We start from the raw sequence: 17,371 nt of genomic DNA, 5'->3' as shown, positions 1-17,371 counted from the left end.
TCTTGAGTGTTTTGTGTTAGGAACTTTTTCAACTTAACATTTTCTTTCACCAATGAATGTATCAGTTTCTTCAATTTTATCATCTATGCCTAAGAGTCTCACACTGATCTCTTGTACTCTATTGGTTATGCTTACATCTATAGTTCCTGTTCTCTTTCCTAAATTTTCCATCCCCAGGACTCCCTTGGTTTGTACTTTCTTTACTGTTTCTATTTCCCTTTTAAGGTCTTGAACCATTTTATTCATTTCCTTCACCTGTTTGATGGTATTTTCCTGTATTTCTTTACGAGATTTATTTGTTTCCTCTTTAAAGGCCTCTATCATCTTTATAAGAATAATTTTAAGGACATTTTCTTGTGTTTCAACTGTGTTAGGATACCCAAAGCTTGTTTTAGTAGGAGTTATGGTGTTATGGTGGTTCTTTATTGTCTTGGATCTTGTTGATTGTGTTCTTATGTTGGCCTTTAGCTACCTGGTTGTTCCTGGTACCCTCAGGAGGCAGGTAGAGGGAGCTGTAGGCAGAAGGACGGAACTCAGGGAATAAGTGCAGGTTTCCTCTGCTGGAAGTGTCCCAGTTGGACCCACATGTAAGGATAGGGGTTGAGAGGTCTAACCTGGAAGATTCTGGGGCCCAGCAGGTCTCCTCAGGAGCAACCACAAATGTCTTAAATCTCAATATCCTGTATACAGTTCTGTTGTATTAGTATTACTTTTGTTATTACATGTTGACTATTTCTACAAGGTTAAATACTACCAAATCCGTGTATTGTATTCCCTGCCTGTTTTTCTCATTCTTCATCATCCTTTCTATTCCTCAGTTCTTCTCAACACCCTCTACCTAAATGGCCACACCCTTTCCCAAGTTATATCAAAGCTAGCCAATACCCCTTCATGACAATCTTCATTGCAACTGCTTTTTCTAAGTGTCTTTCTCTATCTTCTTGTCTTCATATTTTGCATGTCTAAATTATCCTTCACATTTTCCATAATTATCTTTTTAAGTACAAAATAAGTGTGACTTCCCTTCTCAAGTCTCAGACAATAAAAATGCCCCATTTTTCCTACCAGAGTGAGTCCAGGCATTCTAGTTCAGTAGTTGCTAACAAATGGTAGATTAAGTCATGTTGTAAAAGTCACCACTCCTGTAAAATCAGAACATGTTGCAAGCATGACAACGTGTTGCTTCTTGTTCAAAGACAGTTGTTGAAAACTAGCATTAAGGTAAGGCAATTATGCATCACTCTCAGGTTATTTTAGATAAGTTAATTGTCTGTAAATGTTAGAGATTAGAGGAGTAGTTTACCTAATTTCCCACCATCATTATTCCACAATAATTGAACTTTATACAAATTCTGCTACATTCACATTTAAAAAATAGAGCCCGGTGATACAGGCCTTTAGCTCCATAACTTGGGAGACAGAGGCCAGCAGGTCACTATGAATTTGTGGACAGTAGATCTACATAGTGACTTCCAGACAAGCCACAGATACACAGTGAGACCTTGTCTTAAAAAGAAAACGAGCAAAAAATTTAAAGAAGTTTGAGCCTGGAGATGTGTGTGTGTTGGACATGTGTTCCAAAGGAAAGAAAATCTTTCAAGAATGCTTTCCTTGAAGCTAATATGACAACATTCCAAAGATAGGAACTTGAGATCGAACTGCTGACATCCAAACATTCTTTTCTAGGGTACAGGACCATGGTACAGTTAAAGTAGAGTTTCCTAAGGACATTTACCCTAATAGATGCTGGTAGGGATGGGGTTATAAAACACAGAATTAAGTAATCCATGTGCCTTGAGTACAATGAATTTCAAAGTCAATATATTTAATAAAAGACAGCTCATTTTAGCAATCAAATCTATTTTTTAAACTTCTCTTGGGCTAATTAATAAAAAGCCTACTTTTAACCTGAAAAAAATATTTTAAATGTTTCAGGTAGCTGCCTCCAGACAGTGCTTTGTTCTAATTAAATAGCAGAACATCATGACAAGAGAGACCTAGTGTCTCCAGAGGAGAAATTCCACCATTACAATGACATAGTATATACTCAGATAAATTAGAAAAACATCAAAATATTATCTTCCTTTGCTTTTCCTGGAACTTTTTCTTCCAGATTTATTTAAAAATTATAACTCATCTTTTTGTTTATTTTTTCCAGAGTACAAAGTGTTTATTCCCCTATGCCTCTCCCCTTAGGGTATACAGGTCATAGTTACTCAGCCATAGCAGTACAACTTTTAGGAACATTATAATAACCAACACAATTCATATTTTGAAGGTGAAGAAAGAGATCTAGTTCAATGCTTGGTGTTATTATCAGAGTTGAGCAAATGAATTAAAACAAGCTTTTAAAATCTCTACCCAGCATCATCAGAAAACATGAGATATTGTTCCCTGTTGCATATACAAAACAAATTAGAATATATGCAATTGTTATGTCCTTATTTTCAGATTCAGGAATTATTGTCTTCATTTACATCAGCAAAACACTGTGTCTTTTTGTATCATTTAGAAAACCTATGAAGGTGGCTTTTGTTGTCATTTTGTTTTCTTGTTAGTGATGATTAGTTAAATTTCATACACAGCTTTTGGATTCCTAAAGGGGAAACAAAATGTTATCTTGGGCACATGACCTGTTCAAAGTCATAAGCTGCTAAAGGCTGTTTCAGTCCTTCTAAACCAACATCCAGTGCTCCCCCTCTTGTTTCATTAACTATTCCTGAGTACATGGGAACAGATATCTACTTACTCAACATAGGGCACTGCAGAAAGAAAAATGTAACAATTTCATGAAAATCCAACTTGGTAAACCAAAGAGTTTTCGGAGTGTTTACTTAAAGAATATGGCTGAAGAATTTCTCATAGGAGTATAAGTGACCCCCAAACAATTGTATCACCACAAAATTCTGTTCCATCATGTCTAATGTCCTTCTAAAAGCTGCATCATAGAGTCTTATTTTCTGTGAACCTTTCCATTCTTACACACACCACACCACACCACACCACACCACACCACCACCACCACCACCACCACCGCCACTGCTCCCACCACTAACAAAAGCAAGTAATAATAAAAGCAGAAAACAAACAAAATAAAAACCCTACCATCTCCCATGATTACTTGCTGCTGGTAGAAAGTGAGGGCAGGAGGAATAATGGTTACAATCCCAGGTGAGTGTCTTGTGACATTCTCCTACCTTCTACAGAGGGTTCTATTGCCAATATATAGAGACAGATACTGCTGTACTGTTTTTGCTTAGTTTGTTGCCATGCCTAACTATCTAAAATAGTCACTACTCCAAAATTTCAAATGTGATGCTTATGTTGTATCCGAAGTAAAAGCCATACTACACTTTTTAAGACTTCTAACAACTATGCTAGCTTCTGTATTCTGAAGGCTGAAGTGGAAGAAAATTAATACTTGTTGAATGACTTTGTAGTCAGATAATTTGCTGTATAATTAAAATATATTACTACTGAACAGATTCAAGAAACTCTTTCACTTTTTCCCAGCTTTAGGGATCAAACTTAAGGCTTTATACATGTTAGACAAGTGTCCTATCACTGAGAAATATCTTAGCCTTCAAGGTACTCTTTCATAGATCAGAAGTCAAAATCTCAACTGAATCAGAATTTATGGAACTCAAGATAGAAAAGATGTTTTCTTCAAAGCTACCAAATACAAATAGCCAAAACAATAAGAATGTAACATTTATATAATTCATGACTGTGTCATGGTTCTTCTTGCTGTAGGTAGCTTATTGTATATATGTGTAATAATATAAATATATTTGTAAAAATATTTAATGAACAAGGGAAAAAAAGAAGTTCAGTTCAGCTGCTTTTGTTTTTATCATATCACACCCTAAATATTTTATTTTTAAATTTACCTTTATGTGTATATACATGTAAATGTGGGAACATGAGAGATATGAACAAATCTGGAGGTAAAGACAGCCTCACATGCTGGTCCTCCCTTTCTACTTTGTTGGTTTTCCCCTAGCATATGAAGGCTAGATCCCTTCCCATCCCCACAGAAGAGTCTGCATATTACAGATGTTGCTACTACTGTTTTTGGATTGTATGTGGGTTCTGGAGAGTCAAACTCAGGACCTCACACTTGCATAGAAAGTTCTTTCAACCTCTAAGCCAAGCATCCAGGATGATATTTTAATTATTTGACACTCAGTGGGATAAGGTAAGAGAATGGTAAATTTGAGGCCAACCCAGGACCTTGTCTCAAAAACTGTGTAATTTAGTATTCCATTTAAATATTTAAGAAGTTATAGATAAAACAGTCTAGAAAAATGCTGAGTGGCAAACATATAAACTATGTCAATGTTATAAAATGTCTGTGTCCTTGATTCAAGCTGCTTTATCTAAGAATATAATTTACAGAGTCTGTCACAACAGAATTGAAATTAAAAGTAAGTTAAACTTAGGTAAAGAATTTGGCTAGTCTGGTTAATCTTCTAGGTTTAACCTTAAACATCAACAAAAATGAAAACAATAAAAATATTCAATAAGCACATAAGTCAAATATAAATACTATAACTTAATAACTTTAATGCATATATATTCTGACATTATTTATAAAGTTCGACAATATTTTTACATAAAAAATAAGTCTTAGAAGTGTGAGGAATGTAAAACACTTCCTGAGACCTAAGAAAGAAATGTGGCTCAAATTATATAAGTGACAACTTCTAATTATGAGTTTTCTGAGCTATCTCTTTCCTAAATGTAGATCTCTGAGCCGCAAGGTTTTATTTCAGAAACCTATTTGGTGAATGATGGGCTCTGTCACTAGTCAGTTTCATTTGTGTTGCTTATAATTATTTGAGAGTAATAAAAAAAGGCAGTAGCCAATAACATCTGACAACTGCCCAATAGATATTTAAAGGTTAAATACTATCAAAGACACAACTGTAAATCTCAAACCATTTCCCTTGTCAGTATATCTCTTCCTAGACAGATTCAATATACCATGTTCATCTAGAAAAGAGAAAGGTCAATCTCTTCTTATGAGTTAAAGAGAATACATTTTGTCAACACCCTAAACATTTTAATTCCTGATATATTTTCAGGTATTCTTTGTCCCATGCAGATTGCTTAGTGCTATTTAGTGCTGGCTGTTGGCTTTGGTTTAATTTGGGTTTTATTTCATAAAACAGTATTCACTACATTATGCTTAGGCTGGTCTAGAACTGTGACCCCAAATGGTCTTCAGCCTTCCAAATAACTTGGACTATAGACACACCACTGAATCTAATCTGTTTTGTTTTCTTTTGTTTTGCTTTGCTTTGTTTCAGAGTTTTATAAATGAGCATTTTATTAGCATCTTTTCCACCTTCCTAATGATGTCATGCCTCCTTCTTAAATTTAAGGCTGTTTTCTTTATTATTGTTATATACATCTACACAGACACACACATACACATACACAGACACACAGACACACACACACACACATACATATATACTGTTGTTCATAAACACATGTGTTTAGGATTGACTACTTAGGATTGTATAATATATCTAGGGTCTTATCCCTAGAAGAAAACAGATCCTTCTTCTCTTATCAGCCATTGATTCCCTATAGCTTCTCATGTAAGGGTGTAATCTTGTGAAATTCTCCCATCAGGATTGTTCCATTTATTGGTGATCCATCTTAGCAAGAATTTCATGAAAGCCATGCAAAGAGTAACTTAATGACTATACTTGAGGTTTATTGTGAACGTTAGAGTTCCTACCAACTGTTTTCCATGCCTGAATTGGGTACAATTGTAATTGGTGACTGAAACTGCAGAATAAAGAACAGGCTCTCATAGGTCCTACTACTACTTTTTTGTTTGTTTGTTTGAGACATGGTTTCTCTCTGTGGCTGTCCTGGACTAGCTCTGTCAACCAGACTGGCCTTGAAGTCAGAGATCTACTTGCCTCTGCCTCCCTGAGTCCTGGATGACAGGTGTGTGCCACCATGCCTGGCTGCCCTATTTTTACTTTTAATCATTTTATAAATTAAAGTTGAAATTAAATGATCATAGCCCTCTTCTTTAAAAATATCCAAAGGCAGGTTTTTTTTTAAATGTAGCATATACAATAATAACATACTACCATCTAAACATATAGCTTTTTATTTTATTTATTTATTTATTATTTTTTGTTTTGTTCTGTTTTGTTTTTTGAGACAGGGTTTCTCTGTGTAGCCTTGGCTGTCCTGGACTCGCTTGGAAGACTAGGCTGGCCTCAAACTCACAGTGATCCACCTGCCTCTGCCCCCCAAGTGCGGGGATTAAAGACATGTGTCACTATCACCCAGTCCAGCTTTTTATTTTTATAAATAGTAAAGGCTTATTATAATCTGGGTCTAAAAATTATGGAAATTGGCATTATATTACCTTTTTTTTAGTAGTTCCAGTAGTTGAACCTGATGGTAAATCCAAACGTTTATGAGTTCTGGCACTAAAATCCACCCCTAGCCCTTATTCCTTCATGACTTTTGCCATTAAATTTTCCCCTACTATTTTCATTACAATAACAAAAATCACCTTATACTTTCAGGCTAGTTGCAGAATTGTTGGTACTACAGAACACACAATAAAAATTAATACGGCCCTAATTTTGGTTTTCCAATGGGGAATGTTTGAAAATATTTATCAATATAAGTGAATATTATTAATATTCTACTGCTTCATTTCTAGAACTTACTCTGTAGAACTTACTTTGTTATGTTTTTGACAGATAACAAAGATTATGATGCCTACCTGTCATATACCAAAGTGGATCCTGACCAGTGGAATCAAGAGACTGGGGAAGAAGAACGTTTTGCCCTTGAAATCCTCCCAGATATGCTTGAAAAGCATTATGGGTATAAGTTGTTTATACCAGATAGAGATTTGATCCCAACTGGAAGTAAGTTAATGTTTTTTCTTGTATATTTCATTTGTGTGTGTGTGTGCATATGCTGTAAGTTGGTATGTCTCTGTAGTCACCATTTTTATGTAGCATTTTAGTGTCTCAAGAAAGAATGTTGTTTTTATGTGAAATTTAAATTTTTATGCCAGAGAAGATACTTTAAAATTCTATAGAGCATTGTACTTTTTGAGCCTTAATATATATTTAAATCAAATGAGATATTTCCACCTGGAAAAAATATCTATGATATTACTAGAATAGAGGCCAAAACTCTATCCAAAGTGCTCATTCACTGTTTTATTTTCACAATGGGTTACCCAGCAAACATTTCTTATCTACTATGTGAAAGGAACTATCAGAGGGTTTTGGATCCCTTATTAATTTATTTATCCTGATCCATCTTTTCCTGTTTATAGCATACATTGAAGATGTGGCAAGATGCGTAGATCAAAGTAAGCGGCTGATCATTGTCATGACTCCAAATTATGTAGTTCGAAGGGGCTGGAGCATCTTTGAGTTAGAAACAAGACTTCGAAACATGCTTGTGACTGGAGAAATCAAAGTGATACTAATCGAATGCAGTGAACTCCGAGGAATTATGAACTACCAGGAGGTGGAGGCCCTCAAGCACACCATCAAGCTCCTGACGGTTATTAAATGGCATGGACCAAAATGCAACAAGTTGAACTCGAAATTTTGGAAACGTTTACAGTACGAAATGCCTTTTAAGAGGATAGAACCCATTACACATGAGCAGGCTTTAGATGTCAGTGAGCAGGGGCCTTTCGGGGAGCTGCAAACTGTCTCAGCCATTTCCATGGCTGCGGCCACCTCCACAGCTCTAGCCACTGCCCATCCAGATCTTCGTTCTACCTTTCACAATACCTACCATTCACAAATGCGTCAGAAACACTACTATCGAAGCTATGAGTACGACGTACCTCCTACAGGCACTCTGCCGCTTACCTCCATAGGAAATCAGCATACCTACTGTAACATCCCTATGACACTCATCAATGGGCAGCGACCACAAACAAAGTCGAGCAGGGAGCCGAATCCGGATGAGGCCCACACAAACAGTGCCATCCTGCCATTGTTGCCAAGGGAGACCAGTATATCCAGTGTGATTTGGTGACAGAAAAGCTAAGGACATCCCTTCTCTGGGAGTTTGAAAGGAATCTGCAGTTCAGTGCCTGGAACTAAATCCTCGACTGCTGCTGTTAAAAACATGCATTACAATCTCTAGAACACGAGGAAAAACAGGGTCTTGTACATATGTTTTTTGAAATTTCTTTGTAGCATCAGTGTCTTCCTGTTTTACCATGTCTCTTACCATTACATTTTTTGACTTTGTTTTGTATGTCACTGGATTTGTAAATTTACATTTTTTTTAAAGAAGAGACTGATGTATAGATAGAAAACCCTTTTTTGCTTCACTAATTTAGTTTTAGAATGGGTTTTAAACTTTCTTTTTGAAATTTATTTTGCTTTTAACATTTCCTTGGGGTGCTTGGACAAATCTATCTGATGGGACAAGGAGCACTGGATCCTCTCTCAGATTCTACCTAGGACCAGGTTGGCCATGTCAGCCTTCAGAGAGCAATGCGACTAAAAGCCAGCATTGCATTGCTTTTTGTGTAAGAGAGAGAGAGAGAGAGAGAGAGAGAGAGAGAGAGAGAGAGAGAGAGAGAGAGAGAGAGAGAGAGAGAGAGAGAGAACATTTGTTCATAGAAGGGTCCTGCCAGCCAGAGCCCTGAAATATCTTCCTTGTCCCCGCCTCATTCCTCACCTCTACCCTTCTAATGGCAGCATGAAGTGTAAACTCTGCAGAGGATAGGGGTAGGTTTAACTGTCTTAACATTTAATTCACTGCTCTCAGAATACACTCTAGACCCAAAGTTGTGCTAGTCACTTAACAGTGAGCACTACAGAGTGATCACTACAGAGTGAAGATTGAGGGCATGAAAGTGGGGAGAGTGTTGCTTCTGTTTTTTAAAACTGAGTTGATGTACCCTTATATATATATAAATAAATATAAATATAAATATATATATAAAACAGCAAAACAAAACAAAACAAAGAAAAAAACACAAAAATACAAAACAACAAAAAAAAATGAAGCCCTATATTTGATCACTTCCTGGAAAGGCATGAATGTGTTTGTGGCTGTTTTTGTTTGATAATCTACTTCCTCTTTTCCCTCTATAATTATTTTTTCTGCAAATGAGATTATGTGCAAATACCAGGCAAGTTAACTCAGATAGGTGAATCAAGCAAGTAAAAATGAAATTTACATTGAAAGCTTCCAAACCAAAGGGAAGAACAGGATGTGTCATCAAATATGTTTTGTCACCTTGTATTATACAAAATGTTATCTCTTAAAGAATCAGAAAAAACTGTGTGAAACTTATTGTGGTCCCCTTGTATTTAAATGTTAACTGACTTGTATTTACTTTTCAATGCTACATTCAGAATTTAAGTGGTTTCAGTTTATGAACATAAACAGCATTTATTAATATCAAAGTGTTTTAATAATATCTCAGGAGGTAAGATGTATGAATAACAACACAAACTACTATTTTCAAAATAAACATTATTTACACAAAATAGTTTTAAATTAGATCAGAAAATACTTAAAATACTTAATTTTGTATAGAAATTAATTTAATTTTTAACTATATGATTCTATCTTTCAGAACAGAAAGTTGATGCTCCCAGGAAATTTGTCACTTATCATCTAGCTTTATCTTTGAACTCAATCACATAAACAGCTTATCATGTTAACAATGATGCTAAATCAATTACAGAAGATCCTGTAGAGGGCAGACTTGTTAAAAGGAAATGCTGCCTATGTAGATTTTAGTTTTCCTTAAAACAAATTGATGTGACAAAACCACTGATAATAGAGCTTAAGCTTTATAACACTTTCTTTAGTGATTCATTATAGGAAGGTCCTTCTCAGCCATCATCTGTGGGCTCATGTAGTGACTACTGTGTGTTTGCTTTATTCCCACCACACCATAAAAGGAGAAAATAATTCTAGAGTTTGGGTCACGAGGCTAAGGTGTGAGTGGGCCACATAGACACAAAAGTATAAATTGCAATAGAGTTCATTGGGGAGGGTAAGCTAGAACTATGAACATATAAGAGACAAGTACAAACATTTTGTAACAATGCAAAGGTCTCAGTGTCTGTGTGACAAGGCAAAAGAGCCTTGGGATGTGCATTGATTCTTATTTGCTTAAAAAATGTTTACTTCCCTGACAACTTGCCTGGGTCTTCTCTACAATATGTCTTTATTCTTGTGCTCCTCTTGGTTCTGTGTCACATTTTTCAAAAGCCAGAACTGAAGCTACAAGGACACATAAAAGTTTAAGGTCAGCTTTGCACATTGGGTTATTTTCAGAAACAGAGAAGGCCATTGTTTACTTTGTACTATGGACACTTGTCATTGGACTGGAATTCAAACTCCCCCAGTACTCAGAAGATTGTAAATGTGGCAATGGCCTGATTTATTTCTTTGTTTGTTTGTTTTTAATTTTTTAAGTGCACGATGGGTGTGTGGAATAAATGTAGAGGAAGTAATCAGACCACAGTCATATTTTAGGCATCCATAGGTGTTAATTTAGCTGCATTGGGAGTACATTTTTTGTTCTATTTTTAGTGTAGATTTAAGCACTTTGAATAGCATGATTCAGGGATTGATGGGTAATATTTGATACTCTCACAACGTAAGAAACTTTTTTTTCTCCAATGCTTTGTTATATTTACAAATGAAATAAATGCAAAGAAAGCTATCTATAGCTTTAGAAACATTCCTCCCAAGTTTCCATTCCGCTATCAGCTCCACATGAGAACTCGTGAAGAGAACTCATGGGTCCACATGTTCTATGTGTAACAGATGTTCTATGAGAACACAAATAAAATGGAAAAAAAACATGTATTTTCCCTAGTGCTTAGGTTTCATCCTTCTCTTTTTGTTTGTTGGGGTTCTGGGAAATAAGATTATTCTAGCTGTAAAAAAAAAAAAAACACACATTTGAAAACGTGAATGTGTTAGCCAAGCTGGGGGGAAGAATGGACTTCCAGACTTGGACATGTGTGATGTTTGGTATTGCCTGTTTTTCATCAATCACCGCCTGAGCTCTGAATGATACAATATGGATTCAAAAGTCCATCTGGTTCTTTAGTGTAACCTCAACTTGCTGCTTCTGAGCATCTTAGTCTTTATTCTGGTGCTCCAATCTTTGATTATTTACTTTGTATCCCATCCCTTTGGTCTTCTATGGGCAGAGAAGACCAATGTATGTTGTATTACAAGCTGATTTAAGTTTAGATGAATTCTATGAAATAAATCCAAGATATGACGAGATCTGAACTTATTATACTTCTATAGCTAAGCATCTGATTGTTCAGTCAACCATTTTTTGTGATTATTAATTTCCTCATAGTATATGTATTTGAACTCTATCAACTTAATCTTAAGTGTGTAGCTGCTGGTTTCTTCTGTATTTCATTGTTAATAAATATTTTATAACAAGAGGAAATATTAACTGAGAGCCAACTCCTAAACTCTAAGTATGCTTTGTTTATCCTAGAATAGTCATTAACTTTTCAGATACCATTTATGTGAATTGAGATTACTATTTCTAGGGGAACATTTATTTGTGCATTTTAAGCTATTTTCTGATCTGGAATGGTACCTTAGCTCTCCTTTTTTTTTAAATCTAAGTGTGTTTAATGAATGATCCCTTAATGAGATATTCTGTGGCAACAATGTGATATATAATATCAATGGTTCTGTAGTAATTTAACTAAAACATGTTTTTTTTCTTTTTTTCTTTCTTTTTATTTTTCTTTTTCTTTTCTATTTTTTTTTTAATTTATTCTCTCCTTTTAAAGGAGCAGTTTTCAATTGTGTGCTTACTTTCTTCTTTTTTATTTGTTATTTTCTTTAGTTTTAAGAAAGATTCAGGCTAGGCTGGCTTCAACCTCTCAATCCTCCTGCCTCAGCCTCCAGACTGCTGGGATTATAGGCATTTACCAACAAAACCAGCAATTTCTTCTTTATTTGTTTTAGTTTATATCATTAGTCCCAGAAGAAATCTTATTGAATTTCTAAGGATAACATCAATGTCACACAAGTAAAATAGCTGAATGGAACTAAGAGAATACACATATACAGAAGAGGAAAATGCCTTATTGTCTGTGATCTGAACTTGTTTGGCCATTAATCCCATTACTGCTGCAGTTGATGAAAAATAGAGGTTAGAAATCCCACTAAAAATAAATCCTTATTCTCTATTGTGAGAAAATTCCAACATACATAGTTATTAGAAAGAAATTACAATGTGACTGTGTAATAAAAGAAGAAATTTTTGTCAATGGAAGCAGAGGTTATTACTTGTCTTATGGATCTTTGCCACCTGATTATTCTGAACAAAGAAATTAACCAACAGTTTCAGTTATCCTCATTCATAGGCTTTACACTTGAATTCAAAAATATCTTGGTTCCATAAAATAGGTTAAAGGAAATAATGAAACACTGCTTGAACTTCCAGATGAGATTTGATAATTATGTAACTGTTTTCCTGGGTGTAACTCTCAAGACATCCAACATCCAAAAAGCCATAGAAGTTTAGATCCAGAGGACAGTCTTATAATCTAATAGTCATATAAACTCATATATCGTGAAGGCATTGTTATGCCCCTTATTTTTATTTTCATTCATATAAATTAAATGGTGACTATTGTTTTTCTAACAGAGATAATTCCTCATCCAAAATAGCCTGACTTTATGAGAGAAATAGGAAACAGTATAGAAAAATTTAATAAGTATTTTACAATCAAATAAATGAGAAATATATATTCTTATTGGAATAGTTTACTCATTTCTATACTCAATTCAAATAGAATGTGCAAAATAATATAATTTGAAAAGTATGACATGTCATTTTTTGTTTTTAATCGCATTGTCTACCAGAAAGAATTCAAATAGCAGAGAGAGAAAAAATAACCATTCAATGTGTTTTTCTAAAAGAAGCCAGTTTTATTATAAGAAAATTTATAATTTGTTATGTACTTCCATTTCAGTGATTAAGTATAGACACTTTCACTAATATGATCTTGGAACAATATATAGAGTTTTGAAAAGTGAAGTGGTGATGATTTAAAGTTGCAGTTACTTTTTGAATCACTGCAGAGTAGAAGCCTATGCTCTATGTTAATAGAATAAAATATCAGAAGGAGCTGCAAAATCTTAATTATCTCAGATAAAGCAAAAAAAGGAGGAGGAAGAGAGTTAATTTTAAACTTAATTTGACGTGTCCTTATCATAGTCAGACTTTGGTTAAGTCCATAGAAAAGATCTTGAAGAAAAGAAGATCAACTTCAATTTTCCATCCAGTATTATGTCTTTTTTTTTTACAGGCTCAAACCACAAAATGTCTCTCCATTATAGATAAGATACTCATATATATTTCTAAGATATAGATGGTTTTTAAATATATGTGTACATTTCTTCTGTTCATTAGTACATTTTCCTCTAATAGCCTCTGCATTTACTGACAAACTCATGATTCTGAATCCTTCACTAAAGTAAGTAAATTTACTTTTACTTTTCTACCATTTACTACTTTCATTGATGCATCCCCCAGTGTTAATAAATCTGAAAATTTTCTCTTTTTAACAAAAATCAAGCACTCTAAAACAATTATTACACTCTGTTCCCTCTACTACCAAATAACAATTAAAAAAAAATACCTGCCCATGAACTTCAGAGTACCACATGTAATATCAATGTTGTATAAATTTCAATCTTCATAATCTCAATGTTACCTTTCAAAAGGCATGCTGTGTCATTAAAAAAATCATTTAATGTGAAATGACCTTATTACATAGTGCATGAATATCTGGCAAAGTAATATGGATCTATCATTACTAGTAAGTGAAAAGGTAAATTTGGGGAGATCAGATGTGTTTTAAGTTAATGTCAATTGGGAGGATGGCATCTTAATAATCGGATACATGGGCAGTTGTTCATTCTGCTTGCAGTATATGCTCTCATTAACAAGATCCTTAGTGTAACCTTTCCACCAATGTATTGGAGATGTGTTCATATAATCTGCTATTTAATTACCACTTTTACATCTTCAGAGTTTGAGGGAACCGAAATAGGAAAGTGGATGTAGTCATTTTCCTCTGCTGGTGTTGAAATCATATTTTAAACTCAGACACTCTCAGATCTGTTCACAGTCAGTACAAGTGCATTTTACATAGTATTTCTCTTGAGTTTTGCTCACCCTCTTTTGACTTTGTACAATCTAGGATGTATGTAACTCATGAGTAGGTGATGGGGGCGCTCTTTTTTTTCTTAGAATACTTACAATTATATATTTGGTTTTGCTTTGACTAGCAATAGGAAAATAGACAAATACAAGTGTAAAAATGAGAAATTTTAAACTCAACTTATAATTTGTGTTTTATAGTCGTTTCATAAGTCTGTTGCTCTCTATGAGTATGCTCTCTATATATCCTGTAAAAATAAATTTATATGTTACATAGAAATTCAGGAAATTAAATTATTTATTAAGCTACAGATGTTTCTTCTGATTTCTACCTGATCATAGATGACAATAAATTAAATAATGTGTTGTTGAACGTATGTAAGTATGTTTATTAATTTAATAATTCTTGTTATACTTGGCCTTCCCTTTCTTTGAATGTTGTTTAAGCTTATAACTCTTAGGCTTAGTTCCTGTTATGACTGTGAAGATAGACTTAAGAAATGCCTAATTGGCTGGGGCAAAGTGAGGAAAAAAGAAAAGGCTTGTTGAAAAACCACAACCACGTCTATTTGCATTTCTGCTTTATCCTTCACTTTAGAGAGATTTGAATTGCTCCTTCAACCATTTTATCATTATCACATGAATGGCCTTCTCAAGGTTAAATTCAACATATCCTTTGAGAAACAGAAATGAAAGGAATGATAGTATGTGAGTGCTTTGCTTAGTTCCCTTTCTTCTGAGTATTTTCTTACTTTTCAAGGTTCTACTTGCATGATGATCTCAAAATATTGTCCCATCAGATAATAATTTACAGTAACCAAGGTCCTGAATAATCTTGATTTTCTACTGGTAATGCATACTCATTCCTAAAAGAAAATGTCTTAGGCCATACTTTTCATTTTTATTTGAAGACAATTAGCCTTATTATATGTGAGGTGTGTGAGTGAGTGTATAATGACAGTAAATCATTCTATCACAAAGCAACAACCATGAGCCGCTTAGTATGAATTATCTGCTTATACAGAATTACTACTATAGGCAAACAGCTGTTTAAGAAACTGTTTTTAATCAATGATTCACAAAAAATTCATTATGAAGATTTTAAGTACTAGTTTCATAATGAAATTTTCATACAGTCATTTTTACCTCAGTGAGTTTATTTTATTTTATTTTAAATGTTTATTTGTTTTCCTCTTTTTGGTGTTTTGTTTGTTTGCTTTTTGTTTTTGTTGTTGTTTTGTTTTGTTTATTTGGTTTTTCGAGACAGCGTTTCTCTGTGTAGCCCTGCCTCACCTGAAATTCACTTTCAAACTCAGAGCCTCTGCTTCTGTAGGCCACCACTACCCAGTCCTCAGTAGGATTTTTAAATGTGAGAAAATAACTTCTACAAAAAGTGTAAAATGCTATCAGAATTATAGCACATTGCCTAACTTTAATAGTGTACATTAAATTACAAATCTCAGAATATGACATTTTATTCAAAATATCATTTGATCCTCTATAGTTAAAGAGTCTGTGGTATACTTATGCACTTCAAAAACATACATACATTTTCTGGAATTTTCTATTATACTCATGTTATTCCCAGGTGTTAAAAAATCAAAACTCATAGAACACTTTACTTTTAGTAAATTCTTCATTGATGTTGGATGCACTTTTAACAAAATTAAAATGAAAAATAAGGCAAATGCTTAGAAATTAATGACACTGGTGAAATACTTATTGCTATGGGCTTTGTACTATTCATATACAGCCTGTAAGAACTATTTGAATAAATCTCTTAACCCACCTAATTTTCTTAATCAATATTTACTATCTAGTGATACCAACACAAGGTAATGTAGGTTATGTATAATCCATCCTTATGTACAAGACAGCAAGGCCAGACAATAAAGGAAGCTACCGTCCCAGACAATAGTGAGCATCACAATTTGGCTAATGCCTAGTCAATTTGCTGTCCAATTCAGAATCTTTTCCTCCTCCTCCTCCTCCTCCTCCTCCTCCTCCTCCTCCTCCTCCTCCTCCTCCTCTTCCTCCTCCTCCTCCCTTTCTTCTTCTTCTTCTTCTTCTTCTTCTTCTTCTTCTTCTTCTTCTTCTTCTTCTTCTTCTTCTTCTTCTTCTTCTTCTTCTTCTTCTTCTTCTTCAACACAAGGTTTCTCTGTGTAGTCTTGGCTATCCTGAAATCACTTTGTAAACCAGGCTGCAAATTAGAATTTTTTAAATCATCTTTATGTTAGTCCGTTTTGATTTTTGCACAGCAAGAGACTTATATTTGAACAGTTACACATTGGACGTAATACTTTGATGAGACTTCAAAGATCTAAGTTAAATATCAAAGTTGAGATGTTCTGAGTATTCTTTATGATTTTGTTTAAATGGTAGAATGACACATGATTAAATAAAGCATATATAAATAAGAATCTAGGAAAAATGATGTATGACAAACATCATCAAGTCTACAAATGACTTAGTTTAAAAAAAAACTTTTCTTTAACCAAAGAAGCTTGAGAAGAACGAACAAATGAACACTGACAAAAGGTAGAATTCTGCACAACACAGGAAGGAGAATGTATAAAATTCTTCATGAACAATCAAGAAAATTGTGAAGTCCTGAACATTATTGACTGGCTTAAATAAAGGAAATAGTCTAGTTTGCCTGTTGTGCTCAGTAGTAAAGAATCACTGCATAGTATGGATTGACAGGAAACCTGGTCTCTGAATGTGAATTCTTTCTTGATTATCTCTGGCTAAATGGAAAGGCATTTTTCAGTTTTTCTAAATTAAATGAAAACTGATTACTAAATATTGTATCATATGAATGCAAATAGTGATTTTGATATACTTCATACTGTGACACAAAGATTTGTGAATGGTGAAATTGTACTTTTTAAACACGAAGCTTACTAGTAAATAGCTCAAAATCCTGGGTACATTTAGAATAACCCAAGATTTTAAAATATCAGCAAATGTCAGAGGTATAAAAGTATCTAAACACTCCTAGTTTGCTATTAGTGATTGTGTTTTCCCAGTAAACACTCCAGAGAATACTCTTTAGAGAATAGCCAAAACTGCAACCTGTACAAACCAAACCAATGAGTCTCAAATTTTTGGCTCTAGAAAAGTAGCCTGGAAACATCTTTAGAAGTGAAAATTTAGGACAGGTATATA

General features: G+C 34.1%; 1 protein-coding gene across 2 annotated transcripts in view; it reads left to right on the top strand.

The window, feature by feature from the left end:
- Positions 1-8,614, top strand: part of Il1rapl1 (interleukin 1 receptor accessory protein like 1) — a 1,408,761-nt gene extending 1,400,147 nt beyond the window's left edge. For both annotated transcript variants that reach the window (XM_051140905.1, XM_051140904.1), the window contains 2 exons: positions 6,744-6,914; positions 7,334-8,614. In XM_051140905.1, the coding sequence (XP_050996862.1) occupies positions 6,744-6,914; positions 7,334-8,052 (890 nt within the window). In that variant the 3' untranslated portion in view covers positions 8,053-8,614. The remainder of the gene's footprint in view (positions 1-6,743; positions 6,915-7,333) is intronic.
- The last annotated feature ends 8,757 nt before the right edge of the window (positions 8,615-17,371 follow it).

This window comes from Acomys russatus, chromosome X, assembly GCF_903995435.1.
Source record: "Acomys russatus chromosome X, mAcoRus1.1, whole genome shotgun sequence".
In the NCBI taxonomy this organism is placed as follows: Eukaryota; Metazoa; Chordata; class Mammalia; order Rodentia; family Muridae; genus Acomys; species Acomys russatus.
This window is presented reverse-complemented; position numbering and strand designations above follow the sequence as displayed.